At 47.3% G+C, this 26,095-nt stretch overlaps 1 protein-coding gene across 1 annotated transcript in view; it reads right to left on the bottom strand.

Moving 5' to 3' along the window:
- HEATR6 (HEAT repeat containing 6) overlaps positions 1–25,604 on the bottom strand; it is a 33,137-nt gene extending 7,533 nt beyond the window's left edge. The window contains exons 1-15 of the mRNA XM_075561422.1: positions 25,379–25,604; positions 23,169–23,276; positions 20,900–21,040; positions 20,404–20,519; positions 19,194–19,308; positions 17,757–17,858; positions 15,101–15,238; positions 13,063–13,361; positions 12,022–12,199; positions 7,987–8,193; positions 7,363–7,462; positions 3,733–4,082; positions 2,861–2,983; positions 1,197–1,283; positions 138–272 (exon numbers count right to left, since the gene is read on the bottom strand). Of these exons, the coding sequence (XP_075417537.1) occupies positions 138–272; positions 1,197–1,283; positions 2,861–2,983; positions 3,733–4,082; positions 7,363–7,462; positions 7,987–8,193; positions 12,022–12,199; positions 13,063–13,361; positions 15,101–15,238; positions 17,757–17,858; positions 19,194–19,308; positions 20,404–20,519; positions 20,900–21,040; positions 23,169–23,276; positions 25,379–25,597 (2,418 nt within the window). The 5' untranslated portion in view covers positions 25,598–25,604. The remainder of the gene's footprint in view (positions 1–137; positions 273–1,196; positions 1,284–2,860; positions 2,984–3,732; positions 4,083–7,362; positions 7,463–7,986; positions 8,194–12,021; positions 12,200–13,062; positions 13,362–15,100; positions 15,239–17,756; positions 17,859–19,193; positions 19,309–20,403; positions 20,520–20,899; positions 21,041–23,168; positions 23,277–25,378) is intronic.
- Between the last annotated feature and the right edge of the window lie 491 nt (positions 25,605–26,095).

Here is a 26,095-nt window from a genome sequence, read left to right as displayed (position 1 = left end):
TCCGGGCAAGACAACCCGCAAACACAATGAGCCCCGCTTCCTCAGATGTGATGCTGAAGGCCGGCTCAGAGCAGCAAAGACTCAACCCCCGACGCCGAGGCCGCGAGCACCGGCGATCGATGAGTGCCCAGTGTTACCGGCAGAATGCTGAAGGCCTCTGGCAGGATGGACGACAGGGCGTCGCAGGCGCTCGCCTGCAGAGTCGGGTGCTCCGAATTCTGCAGCGCTCTGGGCAAAGGACCGGCCAGCATCATAGTCCAGAACGCCACCACCTGGAACAGCCCAAGAGACAGCGGGTGGACATCCTGGACAACAAGCCCACTGAGAGGACTCTCTCCGCCCAGTCGGGGCTTTTCGTCAGTGCTTCCACCGGTGACGAAAAGGGCTTGACCCCTTCGTTTGATGCCTGGAAACGGGGCCGAGGAAGCTAAGCGGCTACGGGGCGGGCCTGGGACCAGGCCCAGCAGCAGCTAGCGCTTCCGGAGTTCTTACTGCATTAGGCGGACGCTGTCCCAAGCCCTCACACATCACCCACAGCAACTCATCCGAGCCCCGCCCACCCAGCGATGGTTAGCACCAGCCCCGCTCCTTCGCACAAGGAAACTGAGGCACAGCAAGAGAAGGTATCTTAATTGGCGGCGGCAGCACTGCACCGGATCTGTCAGCTGACGCCCAACACGGGCTCCACACAGGCAGGGCACACTATGGAGCTAACAGAAGTGACCAGTAGTCACAGGAGTTTCAGATGAATCCTGAGACGGTAAAGGGAATTAAAATGCATCAGCCCTCACATGTTACATTTCATGCAATCTTCCAAGCGGCCTGCAAGTGAAGATGACAATTTCTCTTCATCTTCACAGCCGCCTGACTGTGAAGCGCTGCTCCCTAGGCTGACTCCCACAGCTCTGAGTCCGCTGACGCGGTTCCTCCCAAGCCCGTCTGCCTGTAGGCAAGGTACCCCAGGCTGGTTTTAGGTAAAAGAAGTTTAGATTTGCTGGTTGTATGTTATACACAATCCCATCACACAATGAGTTGCAAAGAAGCCGAAATCCAAATAGGAGCATCTGTGCTGGTCCAGACCATCACTGCTCGTCACTGGATGACACCATGCTGTCTGTCTCCATCACTTTATCACCGAGCCTCAAACCAAAGCTACAACGGAAGCGCTGAGAAAAGCTGAGTTCACACTGACTTACCAAAACGACCGGTACCCTCTGAGCGGCTGCTATGGCAGAGTCTGCTTTATACTGCTGTATTAAGCCCGTGCCCAATTCTTCCAGAAGCTGCCGAGGGCACAAAGAAACAGATTTTCAACCAAAGCACGATAACGATGGAGGCTACACACAACGTCCCAGCACCTTAGATCAAGGGAAAGAATCTCCTCTGCACGGTCTTTCATTCCTCAGGGATCCTACCTCGAGAGGCATTTTCCTAGGAGCAAAGCCACCAGCTCTCTCTCGGTTGTTTCTCGGTCACTAAGTCAGCTCTTTGGGTCAACTGCAGCTGGAGGAATGTCAGACTTCCTTACAGAGAGTCTGTATTCCCCGGATGTGTTCTCTTAGCTGCTCCATGACAGAAATCCCTTTCCTGGCTTTTCGAATGTTGACGGGGTGGGCGGGGTCTTCTCCCTCTCACCCATTATTTGTATTTTTAGCTTATCTTTAGCACCTTAGTGCGATTTGTTTTCCACTGTTTTCTGTGGGGTTTCCCAGTGGTGAAGCATGGGAGGAGTGGGCGTATCATGATAATAACTGGTACAGAGCGTTATAGGGAATTCCTGGATGGGGGATGGGGAAGGAAAGGGGATTTGGGGACTAAATAATGAAGGCGGGAGGGGAGAGGGTGAACTGGAATCGATTGTGATTGCGAAACTCATTTTAAAGGAGATTTAATCATGGGGGGAGTGGAGGTGCTCTAGGATAGATGTGGCGGTGATTGTACAATTCTCTTTGATGGGATTGAATGGTTATCATTCAATAAAAATGTACTTGCATGTGACACTGATTATATTGTTTAATAATTTCCACGTCCAGTTGAGTAGTCCTGCTCACATGGGCACCAGTAGGGATCTGTCGCAGTAGGATACCCAGGTGGCCAGCTCTCTTCCGACTTTGTGGGCAGACGAGCGAGTGCCCCTCTGCTGTGCCAGCATGTGGGTGCACTCAGTCGGTGTTCCACTCTTTCCCAGAGCGCGGTTCTTAATCAGACACTCCCTGACGTGGCTGAACACTGACCAACTCTTTCTGCTACAGTGGCTGTGGTCTTTCCTCTCCGCTCTAAGAAATGGTCACACTTTGTGACGAACCACCAGTGTGTGCATCTTTTACACAGACATCGGTGTCAAGTGGGTGTGATCATCCCCAGGATATTACTACTTTTGTCGTCTGGGTTTCAGATTAACCACAGTCTCCTAACATTTCTTCTAGTTGGTAAATTCTCTTATGAAATTTAGAAATTGTACTTAGCGTGATCATAAAGTAGTCTCATAGAAGAAAAATTACATTAACCCTTAGGAGAAAATGGCCCACGAACCGTATAATTATATAGCATAAGTATTTTTCCTCCTAATATCTTTTCTTTTTCCATGATGAGTCTTCATGGCTATCGGTTTATTGACTGCATGCTATTTCATGAAAGAGATGGGCCAAAATCGACTACGTGAAGTTGCTGCTGATGGTAATTTAATTTATTCTTCAAATTCATGTTTCAAAATAAAGACTATCTCGGTCCATGTTAAAAGCAAAACAACAAAATTGGTGTCTGTATTCCAACCTTCTCCATGAAACCTCTAAACTCATGGACATCCAGTGGAGGGAGGGAAACACGGGGGAGAAGCACGCTGCGTTTCCTGCAACGCTACCTTTGCTCCGTGAAGCTGCACCGATGGGTCGGCTTCCCCCATGCACTTGCAGATAAGCTCTGCCAGCTCCATCAGGTAAGCCTGAGTCACGGAGAAGTAGCCTCGAGCCAAATGAGCCAGCACCTGCCGAGAGAACCAACCGAGGCAGAGAATTAACCCCAGACCTGAACTCAGGGTTCAGATGGCCCAGAAGATGTTTTCACATTTCAGAAATCATCCACACTCGGCAAGGGCTAAAATCTGATTGTGAAGGAAATGAAGAGTAGTATTTATTTCACGATTACAACCAATTAACTATACCATTTAATTTTATGGGGCTTTATGGGTTCAAAAGAAATTTAATTAAAGCTCATTTGAGCTTCAGAACAATTCTTAGAGGTAGATAATTGAACTTTTCATGCTGAAGTTAAGGTTGAAAAAGTTAAAGAATGTGTTTAATTAACAGAAGAACTTGTTCATGTCAGGATGAAGCCCATTTCTAAGCATAGAAAAAATAATTATTTTATGTAGGCTGTTTACCTCCATTGAGGGAGCAATTTTTTGTTTTCTCTAAACAGATACAAACCAGGGAATGAAACACTGAACTTTAATTTGCAGTAATAAAAGGGCTAGTGGCACAATTTCTTTCAGAATGAACTGTATAACCTATGACACCAGAGACTAAAACAACACGCAACGGAGACACAAAGGAATGAACCTGTCACATCCACTACGAGCCCCTCAACAGCAAAGCACCACCTCCCCCCCAACAAAAGCCCAGCTCCCACTAGCAGCGCTTGCACAGAGCTCGGCTTTACGCTACTTCCGGCCCTCCCTGCTCACAATTGCTCAGAAAGAAGGATGGTCAACGCTGAGGAACTGAAACCTCCTACCTGTAAGGCCTCCAGGCGCATGGGGGACGGTTCATAGGTACTCCCTGCCGCTGAGCCGGCCTCACTCCCAGAGCCGGAGTCCTCCTTGGGCAGGACAACAATGGAAATGCAAAGGCGGATGAGCCAGCAGGGCTCGGCAGACCCCTTTGGCGAGCTGACTGTAGTTTCTTCTAGAGAGGGCCCCGAGGGGGCTTTCTTCCACCAGTCGGCTAGGTGAGGAGTTGCTGGGTTGCTACCACTGAGTCCCGAAGCACAAGGCTGTTGTAGAAGCAGCTGCACTTCAGGTAAAGGCGCATGGGTGGACACAATAGCTCCCAGGAGCGTGAGGCTTGACACGCGAACGTTGACGTCTGCCAGAGGGAACAGCCCTTCAGCATGCCATCACAATGACCGTCTCTGGTAAGCAGTCAAGACTCACAGGACCCTGCTTACCCTGGACTTCATCAAACCTCTAGACCTCAAGGAAACGCACGGGACAGAATTATATGTTAAGACGACACTGGGAAGAAACTATCAGACAAATCCAGGGTGTGAGACATACAGACATTCATTAAGACACTGGCTTTGGACTCTCACAGGAGGGTCACAAGGAAGGGATGAGTCAACCAGGGCACAGTATAGCACTGATGAAACACACAATATTCCTCTGGTTCTTTGAGGCTTCCTCACCCCCCACTATCATGACCCCAGTCCTGCCCTTCAGTTCGGGCTAGATGGGAGCATGTACACGGGTACAGAAAAGCGCGCACGACACATGGAAAGCAGGTCAGATAAACTCCTCAGGGACAGAAATGGGAGAGTGATAGCAGGAGGGTAGGGGAAGAGGGGGGGAGACAAAGGGAGGAAGGAGGAACCGACCACAATAATTGACACATAACTCCGTCCCCCCAGGGGGATGAACAACAGAAACGTGGGTGAAGGGACACAGGGGTCAGTGTAAGATATGAAAATAATAAAATAATTTATGAAGGGTTTACGGGGGTGGGAGGGTAGGGGAAGGAGGGAAAAAAGAGGAGCTGATAGCAAGGACTCAAATAGAAAAGTAAATGTTTAGAAAATGATGTTGACAACATATGTTATGTACAAATATGCTTGATACAACTGATGTATGATTATAAGAGCTCTAAGAGCCCCCAATAAAATAATCTTAAAAAAAAAAAAAAGGACAAGTGCTTTGGACTCTTCCAAAATCACGGGGTGGGGGGGCAGCATGGGTGGACTACTCTAAAATAAACGAAACGAACAGGACCACTAAAGGCAATGCATGAAACAAGAACGGATTTGTTTTTGTTCTGTTTTTCAAAGCAGTAAGAGGCTTTGGGGGCCATGAGGAGAAATTTGAATGTGGATTTGCAGATAATACCAACTGAAGCCAAAATCACACGTCAGGTCCGACTCACAGCGACTCAGCAGGACAGGGCAGAACTGCCCCTGTGGGTTTCTGAGACGGTAACTCTTTATGGGACTAGAAAGTCTCATCTTTTTCCAAAATTAGCTAATAGTACTAATAAATAACAATACGAGTCACTGTTGATCATAGTTTTGTTTTCAGGAGCCTGTCCTTATTCTTAGATGTCTGAGGTAGCTGGTGAAGTATCATGTCTTCATGGATTCTCCGGTGGTTGGTTTAAGGAAAAACTGTCTTACATACACAGGCGCGTGCGCGCGCACACACACACACAACACACACAGAAAGCATGTCGGACAAATGCTAACGATCATTAAATCTAGGCAGAGGTTCACGGGTCTTGACTGCATCGTTCTTTTGAGTTTTCCGTGGATTCGGACATTTTACTCACTGGAGCACAGAGCCAGACCTGAGAGGGACCTGTGAGACGCGGTTGGCTCCTCTAGTTTACAGACACAGTTGCGCAGTGGGCAGTTAGGAGGCGTGGGTGGTTTTAATCTTTCTCTGTGGCTAATGTGTTGAGGGATGCCAGGGCCGGGTTTCTCTTTCTGGGCTCGTTTCAGAATTTAGTGAAACGAATGATGACTTAATTTACATGCCGCCACTCACTTGAGACTCGCATGATGAAGCAGGTACAGCTTTTCTTACAGGAGGAAGCTGGGGCACAGCTCCAAGAAGGCAGAAAGGCACCCGGTGCCAGACGCCGCTTCCTCGGGCCACTGGTTAGTCCCAGGGCCCTGCCCATGTTGTCACCAAAACACCCAAACTTGAAAATCTACCATTCTGACGGAAACACTTCACTCATCAGACCGTGGCCAGATCTTAAAGCTCACAGAAACACAGCTATCTTAGAGGTAAGCGAATACACCACATGCAAGGTGGTTGGTAAACGCTGTCCAATTGGCTCCAATTCACAGCGACCCAATGTACGAGACACACTGATGAGGTCTGAGCCAGTTGCCGCTGCATGCCCAGCCACTTCACTGAGGGTCTCTCGCCCCCGCCCTTCTAATTTACGAAGCACATGTCCTTCCCGGACCAGTCTCTCCTGATAACACGCCAAAGTACGCGAATTCCAGCCTCTATCCTCACTTCTGAGTGTTCTGGCTGTACTTTTCCAAGTCTGACGTGGTTGCTCTTCGGGCAGTCCATGGCATTTCCCATATTCTTTACCAACACCATAATTACACGTATCATTTTCCTGTGGTCTTTCTTATTCCCAGACCTATGAAAGCAACGGGACCAACCACGGCTGGGCCAAGCGCACCAGTCTTCACGTCGCGGCTGGGCTCTTGAACAGCCTCCGTAGGTCTGTGTAGCGTAAAAGGTCCATGTCAAAGTGGAATTTAAAAATAATGGGAATTTCTCCACACACTTTCTGAAAGCCTCTTATGTGTGGAAGTAAGTTAGGAAAGAAGATTCTGGAGTCAGTGGGGAACTTGAAGTTCTGGGATTATATCAGGGAATTAGAGGAGATGTTAAAGAAGTTAGGTTTTGTACTCGTTTCTTTTTCCAAAGAGTACGCTATCTCTTTGTCTATCCATTCAGTCACACAGCCCCGTAAAGGATATATGATTAAACATTAGAGGGGGACCCATTGCCCTAGGCTCCGTCCTAATTCTACAGGGACACTCTGGTCACTGCACTGAAGCATCACAGAGGTATGAAGCTGTACCACGGATCCTCGATCTCATTTCCTTCCAGGAAGCCCTACTTTGCTACAGGGTCAAACAGAGTTGTACAAACAGCTGGTCCCTTCAGTGGACTTCTTAGCACTGTAAATAGTAGGTAAATATCAGTCCACATTCCTACTTCTCCATTAGAATATTTATAAAGATGACTATATGTGAAAATCCTCTGCATAATTTTTCGTATTAGGATCTAGCTATTTCACCAAACACTAATTGAGAATGTAGCTGTAGAGGTATTCCAAAGACGTGCTGAGCAGCTACAACCTGCTGACTTGAAGTAAAGGTTACTTGGATATCGTGGATGGGCCTCACCCAACCAGCTGAAGGCCTTAAAGTCAAAATCTGAACTATCCAGGGAAATTCTGCTTCAAAACTGTAGCACTATTTCTACTGGTTTCCAGCCTGCCGGCTGCTCTACACCTGGCAACACCCACAACTGAGTGACCCGATTCCTTCAAATAAGTCTCTTTCTATGTAGACACAGCAAGACCCTGCTGGTACTGTCTCTCTGGAGAAGCCTGACACACCAACCTTTGTGGCGGATGTACGGCTTTATCTGGTTCCAGACTTTGGTCAGCAGGCTGAGTTTCAGACGGTTATAAGGCGCATTTGATACCAAATTGGCAAGGCACTGAAAAACAAGTGAGAGAGCAGTGTGTTAACAGGCTTGATTAAGCCACAGGCTAGAAAGCAAATTTTATAGCATTTCTGTCAAAAAGAAGTGTTTACACTTATTTGAACATCATCCTTTGGGAGGCGAAGGGGGAAGGCTTGTGTTTTCAATGGCACAACTTCATACTGAAGATAGAGGGGCATTTGAATAAATCATGGACTGGGACATACAGAGATTGTAAGTAATGTCGGACAAATAGGTACAGACTTCCAAATGAGGATATCTTTAATGAAAGAGCTAGTTATTTATATTCTCAAGTCTCTTTGGGGCACTGACAACACCTCTCACAATGCAAACAGAGAAAGCCTTTAGGAACCCACAGATAACACACACCACAAATGATTCCTGTTCTGATTTCATTTCCCCCAAACTCCTTTTAATATAAAAGGTAGAACGCGTACTAATAACGTCACATTTCACCTAAATCTCCCTCTGTTGCTGTACATACATGTTACTTAGGAAAGATAACTTGGCACAGTTACCTTAATGACCTGCGTGAGGGTTTGTGAAGAGGACTCGGCCACCAGTGCTAACAGAAGACACCGGTGCAGCTCCCTGATGCTGGACGCGATCGTGACGGAGAAAGGAGTGAAGGCCCGCCTGTGGTCGCTGGTGTCTTCAGCTACTGACAGAAACTGCTTGGAGCCGTCCAGGATGGCGGACAGAGCCTGCAGCGCACAGGCACGCGTCTGCAATTTGGGGGGGGGGGGGGGAGTCACAGCTGTTAGTGAAAAGGCAGGAGCCACTTCCTGTTCTTTCTGTCCGTGTGTACATTTTAATTTTCAAAGTATTAAAAATAAAGGTCTGGGAGTGCCCAGGGGCCACCGTGTTGTCACATACATCCCTCCGGGCACACGTAGACACGTGCCTGCAAAGGAAAAGGAAAGGCACCACCACCAGGCCACCCAGTGCCAGAGGCGAGGCCGACCCGGAGCGTGTGATGTGCGCGTTATTGGTGGCAGACCACTGGCACACCCACCTTATCAAAGTGCCTCCGATCACATGGCTGCCAGGCTTTCTGACCGTGTGGAAGAAATCTTAGCTATGGATAGTAGTAATACAAGCTGGACTTCTGAGCATGAGAACCACTTAAGACTAGAGGCTTGCTTTCCTTGAGCATGAGGGCTTTAACACCTTCTGAGAAGACAGAATGAATCAGGCAGCGTGGTGGGAACCCCCCCCCCCCCCCCACGGATCCGCGGACATTGAGCCCTCGACTCTCTGCGGCCACAAGGAATGCTCAGAGGCCAGGAACGGAAACAGGGTATTGGCTAATGCTTCCCCAACGAGACCAGCCTCTATACAGAAGTTCAGCCCTGTAACACATTATACTTTCTACTTGTTAGGGGCCTGATTTCACTTCCTCTAAACCCTTTCCATATGCCTCTGCTGCTGCAAAAAAAACGCCACTTTCAACGTTGGATCTGGTTTAAGGGGCTTCCTTTATCCCTACGTCGATATTTAATAAAGTGGTGCCAGGCCCCGTCCGCACTTTCAGCAGGAGTCAGCGAGGTGCAAGCAAACCGTGGTAGGTGCAGCGCTCCAGAGAGCGCCTCGTACTGACTGAGCTTTGATGGTCTGAATCTTTTCAACGCTGGATGAAGGACTCTTCAGTCACAGAGACATGCGTGTGGCCGGCTGGCCTGCTGTCCACTTTCCCGTCCTTGGGCACACAGGCTTGTTCAGCAAATCGAACAACATTCCCCGGTTTGCTATTTAGAACTGTAGCAAACATGTTTGCTGAGGTCGCTCGGCCAGCCCTTCTGTTCTCCCTTCTTTAAGGATGCTGGGTTTCAGAGTGCTTCCGGGAGGGCGAAGCTTTTAAGAAGTCGCTGCTGGGAAAGGAGACTTCAGAGGATTGAGTCCAGCACACCCAACTGTCTTCCGTGACTCTGTCCAAGTCCTGATCATTCTTCACACGCGTCAGGGGTCACTTCACGAGCTTGCGCTACCAAGTTTGGTTGGTTTTTGGAGGCATTTGAACATTATGTCAGGCTTTCAGATTTGGAGACATCTAAGCTAAGATTGTGCCTCAAGGTCTTAGCTGGGCCATATTAGAGAAAACTCCTACCTTTCTAGCCGTTAGAAACCCCATCCTTTCCATTTACTAATTATCTATGTTTTCATTTGTTTCCACATTTCTTAACTCTTCACAACAGAAATAATCATCATGGAATTTGAAAAGCAGGCTAAAAATTCTTAAGAGAAAGGTTTGCCTTATAGATTGTTCCTGGGACCCAGTCTTCCTAAAACCTCTCCGTAGTCTAACTTTGTAGTAACTATGGAAATCATAAAAAAGTACTTCTTAAGTTAGTCATCTTTTCATTGATAATCTGCTTTGGGATGCCTGGAAGTACAAGGTGTGCTTTCTGAAGCACATGTCTAACATGCAAGCAGGTGACATTCCCCAAGTGCCACCGCACTGCCAAGTCTAAAAGAAATGGCTAAGTTTTCTCCATCCCAACTGTCCAGTCTAACATCTTATGCTCCAGGTCCCTAAAAATAATCTGTCTACTGTTGGTATCTTGGCTGGGTCTAATCATCATTCTCTCTTTCCATTTGTCTTTGGAAAGTTTCTCAGTAGGCCAATGAAAAGCGTACTTCCAGTTGAATCTAGAGCCGGCCACAAGCCTAAAAGTAAAAAAGAGCACCCGTGACAGGAGCCTCCTGCCGCCTTGTTATGTTGAACCCTGGCTACTCTCACCAGGAGAACCTGGAGCGGTGACCACGGGGCCGTCTGACACGTGCCACTCCTTGTAATCTAGTGCGTATCAATCGAAAACGCTACTCCAGTCCAACTGCGTGAGCTGATCCTTAGAATTTCCTCATACAACACTCTTTTTAAAAGCCTCTAACTGATACACCGGCTACCCCACACTGTTGTAAGCATGTGTCTCGGTGTACAACTGATCAAACTCTGGAGAGTGTGCAGACTCATGCTCCAAGCCTCATCGTGGACAATCCTCACCGCACTATGTACATCCCTTTCAAGCTACGCCATCAGGAGCCCTGTGGCACTGACAGCTAAGTATTGGGTTACAAGCCACAGAGGTGGGTGGTTCAAACCCTCCTCTGTGGGAGGAAGAGGCGGCTCTCTACCCCTGTACGTTTACAGCCTCGGAAACGCCATGGAGGGTCCCTATGAGCCGGAATCAACTCGATGGCGGTGGGTAAACGCCTCTCAGGTAAGAAGTCATTCCACGTGCTATTAAATTGAACTGGTTGATTTAAGTCATAAATAATTTCTTCCATTTTTTTAATCCTAAGAATGATGCCTCTCCCCTCCCTTCTATTTCTCTATGACCCTCGTGTGGCTTTATACTAGATCTAGGATATTTCCAGAAGTAAGTTCTGTATCCTTTTCTCTCACTACATTCTTATACTCGCGAAAACAAAATAGCAGAGTATATTTAAAAGGTATTCGAGTCAAGGAGACGGACAGGACCACTTCATAATAAGGCAAACTCATGGCACTTTAAGTCAAATGCCACCATTGAAAGACTAAAATGATATAAAAATGATTTGTTTCATGTGATATGGCCTTATAATCTCTTTGTATTCGTGTCCCAAACTCATGTGTCTACATACTCTAGTCTAGGTAGGTGCTGTGGGGTGGTGAACTCGGACTGCTGCTTGGGTAAGCCGGTGGGTTTCAGACACGCTACAATCGTTTTCCTTTCAGCGACTAAAACGGCATCACTATTCATGTAACTGCCACCACGTATGTCCTCAGGTTCTTATTCATACTGATTCAGTCTAACAGAAATGTTCCTGCGGGTTTAACTACTAAAGATGCGGAGTTTTCCATCCTAGCTCATCATGTGAAACTCCCACACGGCATTCTAGTGTACAATTGAAGCTAACTTGTGCGTCTCGCCCTGTAAACGCATTCGAAGGTTACCCGTACATTTTCTTACGTGGTAAGTAATTAGCTCCTCAAGGAGACGACCATGAGGAGTTCCAATACACTGTGAAATTTTACTTTCTTTTTTAAAAAATGAGAAAACCTTCAAAATAAAAAGGGAGAACCACTACAGACCTAATGAAGATAATTCACTTTAGAGGGCAGCTGGTCACTCTTTTGATGTCAGTCATCGGCATGATTTTCTAGTGCTCGTTACTGCAAATAGGACTGAGAGGGCAGACCTCCCCTGAACTTTTACGAGGCTAGTTTCAGAGAGGGCTTAATATCCAAGAGGCAAAGGTGGGAATCGATGCACTTGAATTATGGTGTTGCCAAAGAGCACTGACCGAAAGTACCCTGGACTGCCAAAAGAACAAATACACCTGTCTTGGAAGAAGCTCAGCCAGAATGTGGATGGTGAGACTCTGTCTCACATGCTTCAGACATAGTATCAGCAGAGACCAGTCCCTGTTACTCACCTAAGCCCGTATCCTTGTCTCTTATCTGTCAGTTCCGCAAGTAAGGGCTTGCATTAATAATATTACTAGGAGCTGTTTTTAGATAAGAAGGTTGATCATTTTTGCTTTTTACCATAAAGCTTAAACGCTCTTACCTTTGGAGAAGGATCTTTTAATGTGAGAGTCATCAAGGACACAGACTGGGGGCTGCCTAGTTCAGGGGTATCGGGAACAAAGGCAGACCAGTAGCCGTAAAGAACCTTTTTTTCTATGGACTTTATAGTAGAGAGAAAACAGGCCAGGGCTCCTTGACGGACTTTGGCTTGGTAAGACCTGTAATACACAAGGGTGAGAGGAAGACAGTTGTTAATGGATTTAAAACTTAAGAACATGAAATGCAAAACAAAACAAACGAACAGGAAATGTTACTTATTCCAGAAAATTCAAAGGATATGTTGAGAAAATTTACATCTGAATAAGCCCCAAGGAGAACTTTATATTAAAATATGTGACTTTTCAAGCCAAGATCAAAACACATCAGAGTATAACTTAGATAACAAGTTAATGAAGTCAACAATCAAAAACCAACATTAGATAGGAGGAGGGCAACACCTTGAGACTAGCTTTAGATATGAAACACAGCAGATCATCTCTCTATCCATTCATCCACTTGCCCATTCACCCAATAGGGGCTGGTTGCCTCCACATGCACACAAGACGTGGTACTGAACTGGCCGACACAATTAACAAGGCCCCTGCCCCTGACGAACAGGACAGGAGCAGTTTGAGATAACTACAACACAGGACGCTCAAGGTTGAGCTGGGCGGGTGCATGAAAGGCCTCTCAGAGATGACCGCCGAGCTCAGACTGAAGACCTGCGGAGATTAGCAAGGCAAAAAGGAGGCCCGGTGGAATATCCTATAGGGGATTGGACGCACAGAAATGGACTTCATGGCAGTGCGTTTGGTTTGGAACAAGAGAAAATGGCAAAAACAAAACAAAACCCCAAACAAAACAAAACAAGTGAAGGAAATAATTCTAGGCAAAGAAACATGTACAAAGTTCAAGTAGTGAGGCATTTTCAGAGTTAATACAAAGCCCACATCAGGGTCTCAGAATTGTTAGGAGATCACTAAAGTCAACTGATAAGCTTATATATGATTCAGGACAGGGAAGTATTACAGGAAACGACTACCTCATTTTACTCTGCATGCCTCCCTCGGCGTCAGAATAGTCGGATTCGCTGCTGCTGGCTCGCTTCCAACTGGAACAAGTGAGGAGCGAGGAGGAGCGAGCTTTCCCTGCAGCCCCACTTCCATCCGGCGGCAGGCTCTGGAGCCCCGGGGGGGAGGCCCAGAGCAGGTTCTCTCTAGGCAGGTCCGCGCTGCCCGGGGCTGGGCTGGCTTCCATCTCACCGCTGGAGTCTTCCTCCCCCTCCTCCTCCTCTCCGTGCTGGACTTTCCTTGGTTTAACTTTTGCTTTTTTCTTTTTATTCTGATTTCAGGAGCAAGTGAAAACATATATGAAAGCTATTTCAAGATAGCTTTTAGCGGACTCATTGGAACTTCCTCTCAGATGATAAATACAGCACTTGTTCCCAAGGGGAGTGAAGAAAGAAGAGGAGGAAAGAGAGAGAGCGGCACTTACTTAATGCCCTACCTGTCAGCAGGCCGTAATGCTATCGAACTGCGAGACCGAAGGCAGGGGCACATGGGGCTGGGTTCCAATTCTGCCTGCATGGCCCCTGGCAAATCATTCTGCCTCTCTGAGCTTTGCCTTCTTCTTCCTAAGCACAGGCAGTACCGTGCACCCTTCACAGCTGGCGTGAAGGATGCAGCCTGTCTCACATAGGGCTCCACGAGACACTCTGCCGAGCTCTCCAAGTAAGAGACAAAGCTGGGACTGCCCTAGATGCACAGCACAGAAGTGAATTCATGATACACAGGGCATCTTTTAGGGCACTGGTACTTCATAGATATTAAGGGAAAGCCGGTTTCTTTCTTTTCTCCGACTTGCTGCGGTCTCTGGAATCTGTGACCCCTCCAGGAAGTAACGACCCCAGCACATCTCCCTAGGATTACGGAGATTTTTCTAAGATGCAAATGAATCACATCGCTCTCCTACATAAGATTCTTTAATGAATCCCGGCACTTACAGGCTAAAAACCCAAACTCCGTAGCACACCAATCAAGGCCCACTTGGGTTTGGCCTCGGCTAGTGCGTTAAAATGCATGGGGCTGATAACTGCATGGTGAGCAGTTCGAGACCACCAGCTGCTCCTCGGGTGAAGGACGAAGACGTTAGACTCCCATCAACCCACAGGCCAGTTCTACCCTGTTCTACAGGGTTGCTGCGAGTTAGAGAAGACTTGAAGGCAGTGTACACTGGCCTGAAGGAGCTCTGGTGTGGGCTCGGCTGCTAACTGAGATGGCAGCCGCTGGAACCTACCAACTGCTCGGCAGGAGCACAGGTGGCCGTCGGCTTCTACAAGACTTTGCCCTTGAAAGCCCCATGGGGCAGCTCCTCTTACGCCTGCGTTTGGTTGGTGCCTTCGTGGTGTGTTCGGAGTACCCTGCACTTACTGACGCTCATTACTCGGCATTTCGGCCTGGTGGCCACAGTGAAAGCACTTACTCTGCGCACTGGTTAAGAAAGCTTGGCAATAACAAACGCCAAGGGCAAGGCGCAGCAGCACTGACGGACAGTGAGGGTCATGTGTCAGGTGGTAAATATCTGAAGGGTCTGTCCCAGCTGCCTAGCCCTTTACAGAGAGTGTCCTGGACCCTGGCCTGAGGAAGTATAGCTGGTTTAAGGTATAAAGTACATACAAAGTTCAGTATAAAAGAGAATGGTCATTTTTTTATAGCTATTACATGGCCCCTCAAACTCACTGCCAGCTTATGCCAACCCTACAGGACAGAGTAGAATAGCCCGTGAGTTTCTGCGACTGTAACTGCTTACAGGAGCAGAAAGCCCTCTCTTTCCCCTGTGGAGCGGCTGGTTGTTTTGAACCGCGGGACCTGTGGGTCGCAGCCCACTGCATAACCACTACACCAAGAGCGAGGGTTCTAGAAAGTAAAAGATGCTTTGACTGGCGTTTTCAACAGCCTGACTTTAAATTTACTCTGCTAACCCCCTGCGATGAAGTCAACTTCAGGGCGGGCCTTTCAGGCACAGGGATGCAAAGGAAAGCCAGCATGCACAGCACACGTTTACAAGTGGAAATGACATACCATGGCTGGCCGGGAAGTGCAGGGCTGGGGCTGCTGTGGTCTGGCAGGTGGTCGCCCGTCATACTGAGGGAGCAGAGTTGGATATAACACCGTAGGAATCTCGATGTTCAGTCCAGGGAGCCCGTGAAACATGGATTTCTAATCATGAGGATTAAACATGCAAACACACAAACACAATATAAGTCATTCAACAGGAGGAGTCACCAGGTCCTAGATCACACACCAATTCACGTTTAGAAGTTTATTACAGAAATCAATAGCGGACAGAAAACAGATACTGTCAAGTTTGGGTTTAAAAGGTGAGCTTAATCTCATCTGGCCTCCAGGGAGATCTGACGAAATTAGGTTAGGTCACATTTCATTTACCCAATCACTTCTAAATTTTTATCCAATTATTCCTCCACCCTCCTTTTGTGTGTGTGTATGTGAATAAAACTAATCTATCATTTTTCTTTCTTTCTTTCTTTCTAAATCATTTTTAAATCAGGGGCTTTACAGCTTTTATCACAATCCATCCATCCATACATTGTGTGAAGCGCATTTGTACATGTTGCCATTATTTTCAAAACATTTTCTTTCTACTTGAGCACATTTGTACATTTGTTGCCATCATCATTCTCAAAACATTTGCTTTCTACTTGCACCTTTGGTATCAGCTCATTTCCCCCCTCCCTCACGAACCCTTGATAATTTATAAATTATTATTATTTTGTCATGTCTTACACTGACTGATGTCTCCCATCACCTACTTTTTTGTTGTCCGTTCCCCTGTGAGGGAGTTATATGTAGATCATTGTGATATGTTCTCCCTTTCTCTCCCCACCTTCCCCCTACCCTCCTGGCATTGCTACTCTCATTCTTGGTCCTGAGGGGGTTTTCTGTCCTGGATTCCCCGTGTTGCGAGCTCTTATCTGTACCAGTGTACATGCTCTGGTCTAGCCAGATTTGTAAGGTAGAATTGGGGTCCTGATAGTGGGGTGGGAGAACATTAAAAAACTAGGGGACAGCTATGTTTCATCCATGCTGTACTGCACCCTGACTGGCTCATCTCTCCCTTGTGACCCTTCTGTGAGGGGATGTCCAATAGTCTACAGGTGGGCGTTGGGTCTCCACACTGCACTCCCTCTCATTCACATCAATATGCTTTTTTTGTTCTGGGTCTTTGATGCCTGATCCCTGATCCCATCGACACCTCATGATCACACAGGCTGGTGTACTTCTTCCATGTGGGCTTTGTTGCTTCTCAGCTACATGGCAGCTTGTTTATCTTCAAGCCTTTAAGACCCCAGATGCTCTATCTTTTGATAGCCAGGCACCATCAGCTTTCTTCACCACATTTGCTTATGCACCCATTTGTCTTCAGTGATCGTGTTGGGAAGGTCCACAGAATGCCATGCCAGGTAATTAGAACAAAGTGTTCTTGTGTTGAGGGAGTACTTGAATAGAGGTCCAATGCCCATCTGCTACTTTAATACTTAACATATAAGTATATATACAAAGATCTATTTTCCTATCATTACATTATTTGCATATGTACATGCCTTTATTTAGGCCTCTATAAATGCCCTTTGCCTCCTTCCTCTATTTCCTTTTACTTCCCCTTGTCCCACTATCATGTTTAGCTTTCATTTGAGATTCAGTTATTCCTCTTGGATACATTGCCCTTGATCAAGCCATCCAAGACATCCTATTTCCTCCTCAACATCGATTTTAGATCACTTGTCATTCCCTTGCCCCTGGGTTAGTTGGCACCTCCTTCATTTCCTCCCACCTCCCCTTCTCCCGTGTCCCCCTGGAACTGCCAGGCCTACTGTTTTCCCCTCTGGATTGTTTATCCTGTCTATCTTATCTAGATAGATATGCAAAACCAAGAATAATCACAAAAACAAAAAAAACCCCCAACAACAACAAAAAAGAAAAGCCTATAAATAGTCCCAGGTCTGTTTGTTGAAGTCTGATGGGCACCTGCCCTGGGCCCCAAGTCTGTTTTTGGTATTCCCCAGGGACTTCATTGCTTTGCTCCCACTGCTGCTCTGTCGCATGCCCTTAGTGTTTCGCCCATACTACCTAGCTCCGGATCTAATTATCCACCTATATATTTGGGGGCCGGGGAGATGACACAACGAAGAATTCAAGGGCCGGGGTTTATTTCAGATAAAGCTGGAGTAGCATCTGCAGCTTAGCCCCAGATCAGCACGAAGCATCCTGCTCCTTCCTGGCAGCACGGGCGGCAGCTGGGTCCCAGAGAGGCTGCTGGACTCCCCACCGTCTGCCAGGCTTACAAGTTCAAGTACCGCAGCTTGCTGACTGATCAGCCTACTATGTGGAGGAGAAAGCCATGAAGTTTGTTTGACCTTTCAAGTGCAAACAAAACAGGTAGAAGCAGGTTCATTAAAATTAAATGACCTACAGGTCAAACCTCAAAGCCTAACCCCTTTTCTCCATTCTGAGACAAAATTCTGTCCCTTTGCCAAATTGTTTTCTGCTCTTTTGAGTCTCTGCTCAAGTGTCAACGTAAACAGTTTCTTTGTGTCTCTTACACTGTAACACGTTAAAGCTACTCTGAGGGTGATGACATAAAGCTGTGGCTCAGCCAGGACTGAAACGAAGCACAGGGGGGCGGGGGGGGGGGGGGGTTAACAGAGCAATGCCTTACCTTCAGCACAGCTAGAAGGGCCCCCAGCTCCTCAGTGTGTGTCAGCTTCTTCCTCCCACCATTTAGAAGCGACTGTATCCCTTTCAAGGCATTTTGTAACAGCTGGGGGGGGGGGGGGAAGAGGGGGGGGGGAGAGGGAGGCAAGTTAGAAGAGCATCACAACATGTGGGTGTGCAGGGATCAACTTTTTGGCATTATTTAGGATAAAGGAGAAAAAGTCTTTAAATGTCACAGAGAACCTCAGGGACAAGAAGAGATAAAGATCCAGACAGCAGAGTTGTACAGCGGGAACTCCTTGCATGAGTAATTGTTGGACAAGAGTGCTCTTAGTGAACAAGTGTTCTCATTGTACACGGTTATAAAACAGCATGTACAAATGGTAACCAAGGAAAATAGGAGAGAATTAGTGGGAAGAATGTGGTAAGAAATCAAAAGCAGCACAGAGATCAAAATGGGAGTAGATGACAGGGTTGAGCTATAACAGTAATCTCAAAAACTCTTAAAAGGAAATGAATTGACGTTGGAGCAGATGATTTAAAAAATCGGTTTGTAAAGACAATTCTGATCAAAATTGGTTTCTTGATTCAGTAATCTCAGTGCTAATCCTCTATCCTTATGGACTACTCCGCCCAGGTAGGCAGGAGTGTCAACTGCAGCCTCCTTTGAAATAGTGGACAAATGGAAAAATTTCACTTTCTACAAATTATAATAAACATTATGTTCCTTTGCTAAAAGTGAAACTCAACAATATCAGCAGGTATTTTGAATTATTTTAGTTCATACATTCCTCTTAAGAATCCTACCATATCATCTTAGTCCCAGAGTCAAAGAAGTAACTCACAGAAGATACAGAATAAGTTGTAAAATGGTATTATTTAATGTGATCCCATTAGAAATGTGTAAGTGTCCTTACACATAGAAAACCACTTGGGGACAAGTGGATATAGCTGATTAAAAGTACCTTTTACTCTCTTAGCACCTATGATATCTGAAACCTGTTACTTGAAATTTGGTATATGTCACAAAATGGCCATAGATGCATCAGATTTTTAAAAGAAAAATAATATCATAGATATGCTGAAACGAACCCGCTTTTCTTCTATTTCAAAAGCAGCTGATAGCTTGAATTTGTATTGCTTCTACAGTTGGGAATAAAGTATTTTTAAAAATAAGTCTTTTTCATACCTAGACTTGTAAAAATAAACCCACCCCAAACAAGCAGTAAATAAACAAAAACGGTTTGGCTGCCATTTACTCCCAAAATGTACAAGTTCAGTCTCTTCACGTTACAGACCCTCCACTGTGTCTAGCTAGAGCTCTCGGCAAAACGAACATAAAATGCAGCCACCACATTAAGCTCTTTAGCAATTGCCTCTGTTCTAATGCTGCTTCCAAACACAGCTCTAACAGCCACAAACAGGTGACAGTCCCACCTACCATGCAGAACGCGATATCGTCCATGTCAGACCACTGTGGCGACTGTAAAGTGGTCAGGAAAGTTTGGAAGCAGATCCTCTGGTAGGGCTCATCCAAACACGGCTGTCCTGGCACACTGAAATGAACACAGGACAAACCAACAGTCTCTTTCAAAATGGGGTTGCAAAAGAGTCAGAACTGACAACAGCAGTGGCCAGAGTAACTGAGCTGGGACCCACTCCTGAACAGACAGAAACCATGGAGGGAATGATGCAGCCCAGTTGGTTACGCTCTGCTCTGGGGCAGCCAGGGGCTGGAAGCAATGGGAAGAATGAGGACTGATTGCCAAAGGGAAGGGTTACAGAGCTTACAGGGAAAAAGAAATCGTTCTCAGATCTGAGCAGACAAGCAGACAGGAGGGCCTGTGGAGCCAGAATCACACTGCTACCCGCTCTTCGCAGCCACTGGACAACAAGACGCCTTCAATCTGCTCAAGCTCACGCTCAAGCTCACGCTCGCCCTTCTTCAGCGCGTGCGTCTGCAAGGGGGCAGCTGGGGTTGGAGCCACGTTCTTAAAACAGCAGAGACTGGCCTGGACAGAGCGCGTGCGTCTACAAGGAGGCAGCCGGGGTTGGAGCCACGTTCTTAAAACAGCAGAGACTGGCCTGGACAGATCAGCGCCACCACCGCTTCAAGTCAGACAAACAGATCTTTCTAAATGAGTTAATATGGTTAGGATTTATATGAATAGAAAAGACAAAATAATAGTAATTTATAAATTATAAAGGGTTCGGGGGAGCAGGGAGGGAGGGGGAAATGAGGAGCTGATTCCAAGGGCTCAAGTAGAAAGCAGGTGTTTTGAGAATGATGATGGCAACATATGTATGAATGTGCTGGACACATCGATGCAAGTATGGATTGTGATAAGAGTTGTACGAGCCCCTAATAAAATGATTAAAAACAAAACTGACATATGGCAGGTATGAGCTCTTCTGCCCTATTTTAGGGGTAAAATGCTGGTCTACTTTCTTCTTTAATTTATTTTTATGTTTTATTTTATAACAACACTAAAATAGAAAAATAAAAAATCAACAAGATTCGACAAACAATGGATGTGGGAAATACAAAGTCGGTCATTTTTTCCCGGTTCTTTCTAGCGTACAACGCAGTGAGCCGCTTACAGCGAGCCCAAGCCAAGGTCCCATCTCAAGACGACGGCCCACGTACCTACCTGAGGCACAAGTTTGCCATGCAGTGCACTGCAGCCCTCCTCACTTCTGGGTCAGCCTGGGCCGGGTCACTCAGCTTCATCAAGAGTCCGGTCTTGCCCACCAAGTCTGGGAGATACTTAAACCAAAGTCACAGCCAACGTTGATCAAAGAAAGGTGTCTCAAAAAGTATTATCCGTGAGACAGATTTTATCTTCATCTACAGAGCCAGCAAACACCAAAAGACTAACTGCTAGGAAAACCGTTCTGTGTCCCACATCTAACTTAGGTTACAGACTGGAACATGACACAGCGCCTGGACTCCTAATCTTTCACAGGAATGACCAAGAAACCCCACGGAAGTTACTCTCATTGAGTTGATGCTCACTCGCGGCAATCCTGTAGGATGGGGATGAACTGCCCTACAAGTTTCTGAGACGATAGCAGTTTATGTGAGTGGAAAGCCCCATCTGTCTCCTTGCTGACTGCGGCCCGACTCATAACCACAGTTTCAATTACCTTCTGGCATTTGGAGCCGTTGCAGTAAACCAGAGCCGCCAGGGCTTGCAGAATCTCCATGTGCGTCCAGGGACTACATTGCTGGATAGCAGAGATGGTATAGGACAACAGGAAATCCAGGTTCTGTTCATCAACAATCACCTGGCAATAGAGGGAAAACACAACCCAACGTCGGAAACATATTCCCAACCTTCCATGGGCATGTGAGCTCGTTGGGATCAAGCTGTGTAGGAGAGCAAATGCCCGGCTGTCCTTTCCATGTCAACAAGATCAGCTCTAAAGGTCTTGAAAGTCTGATCCCGGCAGGAGGCTTCTCCAGACCATACCCCAGGGCCTTTGCTCACTCTTCCCCTTAGTCCCTCCATTCAAAGTCGGCCGACTAAGTTCTTGTAGCCATGCCCTTTAACTAGCTAGACAGGGGCAGCTATAAATACACAGACAAGTACAACTCCCTCCACTGAAATGTCTGAATCCAACCGTTGAAATTCACTCCTAAATAATGAACAAATGTATCTGCTAAATTGCTACTACGTCTCCAGCATGCTATCAGGAATAAAACTGACAACCTGCTATGAAGAAGTTTAGAATCCTGTTGGGAAAGATGAAGCTAATCCAAGAATCAACCCATGGTCAACTGAAACAAACTGTCATCCCCGGCAGAAGGACAGTTACGGGTGAGCAGATACTTCTGAAACTGCCAGTGTTACAAAAAGGACACTGCTGGGAAGAATACAGCCAGAAGCTGCCCCAGCGCTCTGACACGCAGCAGCTGAGACCGCTGCTACCTACTTTGCACCCAGCACCTGTCTCCTCTTCCCTTGAGAGCAGAGCGTTGGACACATTTGGCTGTCTATCTCCTCCACATGTGAGCAAGGAGTTCATCTTAATTTGTCTACGAAGGTGCTTTTCAATGTCCTCCCCAAAGAGACATGTGGCAATGTCTGGAGACATTTTCCGTGGGTCACACTGGGTATCTAGTAGTTGGGAGATTGGTGGTGCTGTTAAACATTCTACAATGTCTAGGGCCTCCTGAAACAACAAAGAATTGTGAGTCTAAAGTGTCAAGAGTGTCTAGGTTGAGAAACCCTGATGTAAGCCACCTTTAATGGCACATTGTACTCATCTCGTCAGCTTACATCCCCAGGTGGCTCTAATGTACAACCAAGGATGAAACCAATTGTGGTGATCTACTCCTGCGGGTCAAAGGGTAGCCTAGACTGGAACTCATGTAGGGTAGGTCACCAGTCAAGCCATCAATGGAGGGCAGCTGGAACATTTATGGGACAACCTTCCCTGCTTCTGCCGGGTGACCTTTGTTTTTTCACATGGGATGATCGCCAGAGAGGCAAGCCAAGGGTAACAGATCCTGAGGATGGCAAACTGGGAAGATGTCAGGGAGCCTCTAGAACAGCGGTTCTCAACCTGTGGGTCACAACCCCTTTGGGGGTTGAACGACCCTTCCACAGGGGTCGCCTGATTCATAACAGTAGCAAAATGACAGTGATGTAGCAGCAACGAAAATAACGTTATGGTTGGGGGTGGGGGGTCACCACCACACGAGGAACTGTCTGAAAGGGTGGCAGCATGAGGAAGTTTGAGAACCACTGCTCTAGATTCTAGAGGGACAGTTCTGTAGCATAAGACAAAATAGAGCTGAAAATGTGTTTAGCTACTATGGATTGCCTTTTTTTTTGTTTCTTGCAGGCAAAAATATAGTACTTGATATAGTTCTAATTAATGTGCTTTGTGCACTCAACTGCATTCATGTAGATTATCTCATGTCTGCATTTCGGACCAGTTAGGAATAACTATTTATTCAGCAATTTGGCAAAGATTCCAGGGAAAGTAGGGCCACCTACAGAGATTCTGAAAGAAATTATTAGGGTCTTTTGTATCGTAAGGCTTCCTTACCCCCAAATTATTTTTATTTACCTAATGTTTGATAATGAACAACAATGAACAAAAAAATGGTAGCCTTAGAAAAGGGAAAAAAACTGGTGGAGAAATGAGGATAGAGGTGATCCTTTCAGCTGATACACATATATTTCATGGTCAAATGGGTCTTCCCTGGAAAAATCTAAGACTGTGGAATGGTGAAGAATAAGAATTTTTCCTTTTGAAAAAATCATGTTTGTTTTAATATCATCCTTTTAAAGGCATTTGCTTGTCTGGTGTTTCTCAAGAGACTAGCCTATCAGACCTACCTCATATGGAGTATGCCTAGAAGGATTTCCTTACTATTAAAATTCACTCTGAATCCTGAGATTACCTGTAGTCTGTTAAGTAGGTGGTGAATCAGTTGAGACACTTTGCTGACAAGATGGTTCTGATGAAGACGCACCAGTCGGCATGCCTGGACAAGAAGTGCACTGACATCCTACCGACCAAAAAGACAACAAAGAAACATGGTGATTTACCTCACAGGCCAGTGACGACCCCCGATACAAATAAAATAAAAGTGGAAGTTTGTATCTGAAGACAGGCAAAGATGAGTTTCAGGCATGAAGGAGGGGAAAAGAAAATGATGAATGCAATGTGCTCAAAAGAAAGAAGAAGGGCAGCCAGGCTGTTCTCAGGTGGAACATTCCAGAGTCCCCACAGACACAGCCGGAGGACAGTTCACAGCAGACAACACCATCCAGAAGAGAAAAGCATGCGGCTCAAATGAAAATCACCCCAAAGTAAACAAACCCGCGTTTCAGAAAAGGCATCCGTGTTGATTTTATTGTGAAACTAGGCAAGTCTCAAAGTGAAATCACAGGATTCCCCCCACTGATGTTTACGGAATGAGAGGTCTCTGTGCATTGGGTATGGGGCTGGATGCTAGGTCACTGGGCTCCCAAGGCTGAAAAGCAAAACAAAGACACAGACGTGTTCCTGGTGAGCAAAGAGCCTACAACCTAGTGAAGGAAACAGAAATTCCTACAAATTACAGCAAAGTGAATGAGTTGCTGGAAGAAAGAAGTATCAGCTTGATGAAGGACAAGCGGGAGGCTGGAGGGGAAATAGTCCGTAAACAGGAAGGTCCTGTGAGGTGTTTTTTAACCAGGATCGGGAACGATTTGAAGGAGCAGCAGAAATTTGCCAGATAAGACATTAAAGGGCATTGCAAGCAAAAGGTACGAGATGAGCAAAGACAAAGATATGAAACATCACATGGTTACAGAACAGCAAGTTTTACATGACAGGCTGCAAAGGCAGGACTGGCAGAGAGGAGACTGGAAAGGCATCTTTTATAGCCCTCTCCCCCAATCAAATCATACAACCCCACTGTGCTCCTTAATGACACACTATTTCCTCGTTGCGGTCTCTTCCAGACCTTTTTATATTTTTGCATATACAAACATATATTTTTCATTTCCTCCTTCATTCATATTAAGGAGCCTTGGTGGTGCGGTGGTTAAGTGTTTGACTACTAACCAACAGGTTGGCAGTTCAAATCCCCACACCACTGCCTGGTGGCTGATTGCGTCTATAAAGAAGTTCAGTCTTGGAAGCCCAAGGGGCCAGTTCTATTCCTGTCCGTGAGGGTCACTGTCAGTCAGAATTGAGGTGGCAGCAGGGGGTTCAGTGTGGGTTACTCATCACACTGTTCACACTCTTCAGACTGTTCTCATCCTGTAGGAAATGCTCTGAAACGTGCTTAACTGCTTATGAACAATCATGGGAGGTATTTTCAAATGAAACTTTCACAATCAGACGCCCCCGTCCGCATTATACGGGTCCCCTCCAGCAGCAGTCCACAGTTGGTCCTGGAGGGATCCAGTCTGAGGGCCGAAGGTCATGAACAGAGAAAGATTCACGGAACCGAATCTGAAGGGCCCCATGAAGGAGCGCACGGAGGCTGAAGGAATGGGGGTTCACCAAAGATAACTTCAGTGTGTGTGTACGTGCTGAGGGGTCAAGTGGCTTGGGATGCAGAAGGACCTCGTGTAGCGGTATTGACTTTGGGGGCTGTCACGGGCGAGTTGTCTGATTATCGGAGGAGTATTGCTGGGTCTAGGGTTTAGGGAAGTAAGCAAGACCTGAAGTCAGACTGTGCGCAGATCACCACTCGGAGGGAAATAAACTTCTAAAGAGGCTCGCAGGGAAGGGTAGAAAGCACAGGGCCTTCATGAGAGACGCTGGCTCCCGTCCTCCATCTGCCACTTGCCGGCAATGGGACACTGGGTCTTTCCGAGCTGTAGAGTTTTCCTAAGTGAAAGGGATGGAATTCGCATCCACATTCTAACATCCTGGGCACCGCGCAAGGTTGTACCAGGTGAGCCCGGAGGCCTGAACAGAGCAGATGTCAGCGAGTTGGGGTCCGAAAGGGGCGGGGTTGCCAAGCACCGCAGGGGGTCCCAGCAGAAGGGGCCCGGGCCTGGGGCGCACCGACGCGGAGAAGGGCCCGCCGGAGCTAGCGGCAGGGTCCCTCGGCGTGGAGCCGGGCCTAGCCGACCCGGCAGCGTCCCCCCTCGGGGCGCGCCGCCCGCCTACCTCCGGGGCCACGGGGCCGCCGTCGTGGTAGTTCTCGGAGATGAGCTGGTCCAGGAGCAGGTGGATCTCCGTGCGGGCGGCGCTGCTGTCGTCGGGGCGCAGGGCGCGGAGCTTGGCCCACAGGCGGGGGAACGCGGGCCCCGATTCGGGGCCCGGCTCCTGCGGCGCGTCCGGCGACGGCCCGCCGTGCTGGGACCCGGCAAGCTGCACCGCCGCCATGCTGCCTCCCAGGGCGGCCGGCCGCGAGACACTTCCGGGTCACGCCCCCGTGGGCCCGCCCACGCCGGAAATGCTCGGTTTCCATGACGACGGGACGCCTCGGCTTGCTGCCCGGCACGTGCTCGGGAGAAATCGAGTTGGGGACTTCCGCCACCCAGGTTGCCGTCCCGGAAATGGAGAGAGGGCGTCTCCGCCTTTCTGTACTTGATGTCCCAGGCAGCGCTTGCTGGGCACTGGCCTTTCAGGGTCAGACCAGGAGATGGGGTGCGGAGAAAACGAGTTCAAACACGTTCTCGTCTTTTTTTTCCTTTCTTTTTTTAAAGCATTCGATTCTTATTTTATCAGCTTTCCCCCCTCCCCCAATTAAAAAATCATTTAATTAGGGGCTCGTACACCTCTGATCACCATTGTGCCAAGCACATTGGTACATTTGTTGCCATCATCATTCTCCAAACATTTGCTTTCTACTTGAGCCCTTGCTATCATCTCATTTTTTGC

Source organism: Tenrec ecaudatus, chromosome 10, assembly GCF_050624435.1.
Source record: "Tenrec ecaudatus isolate mTenEca1 chromosome 10, mTenEca1.hap1, whole genome shotgun sequence".
In the NCBI taxonomy this organism is placed as follows: Eukaryota; Metazoa; Chordata; class Mammalia; order Afrosoricida; family Tenrecidae; genus Tenrec; species Tenrec ecaudatus.
The sequence above is the reverse complement of the archived record's forward strand: the minus strand, read 5'-3'. Positions and strand labels throughout refer to the sequence as shown.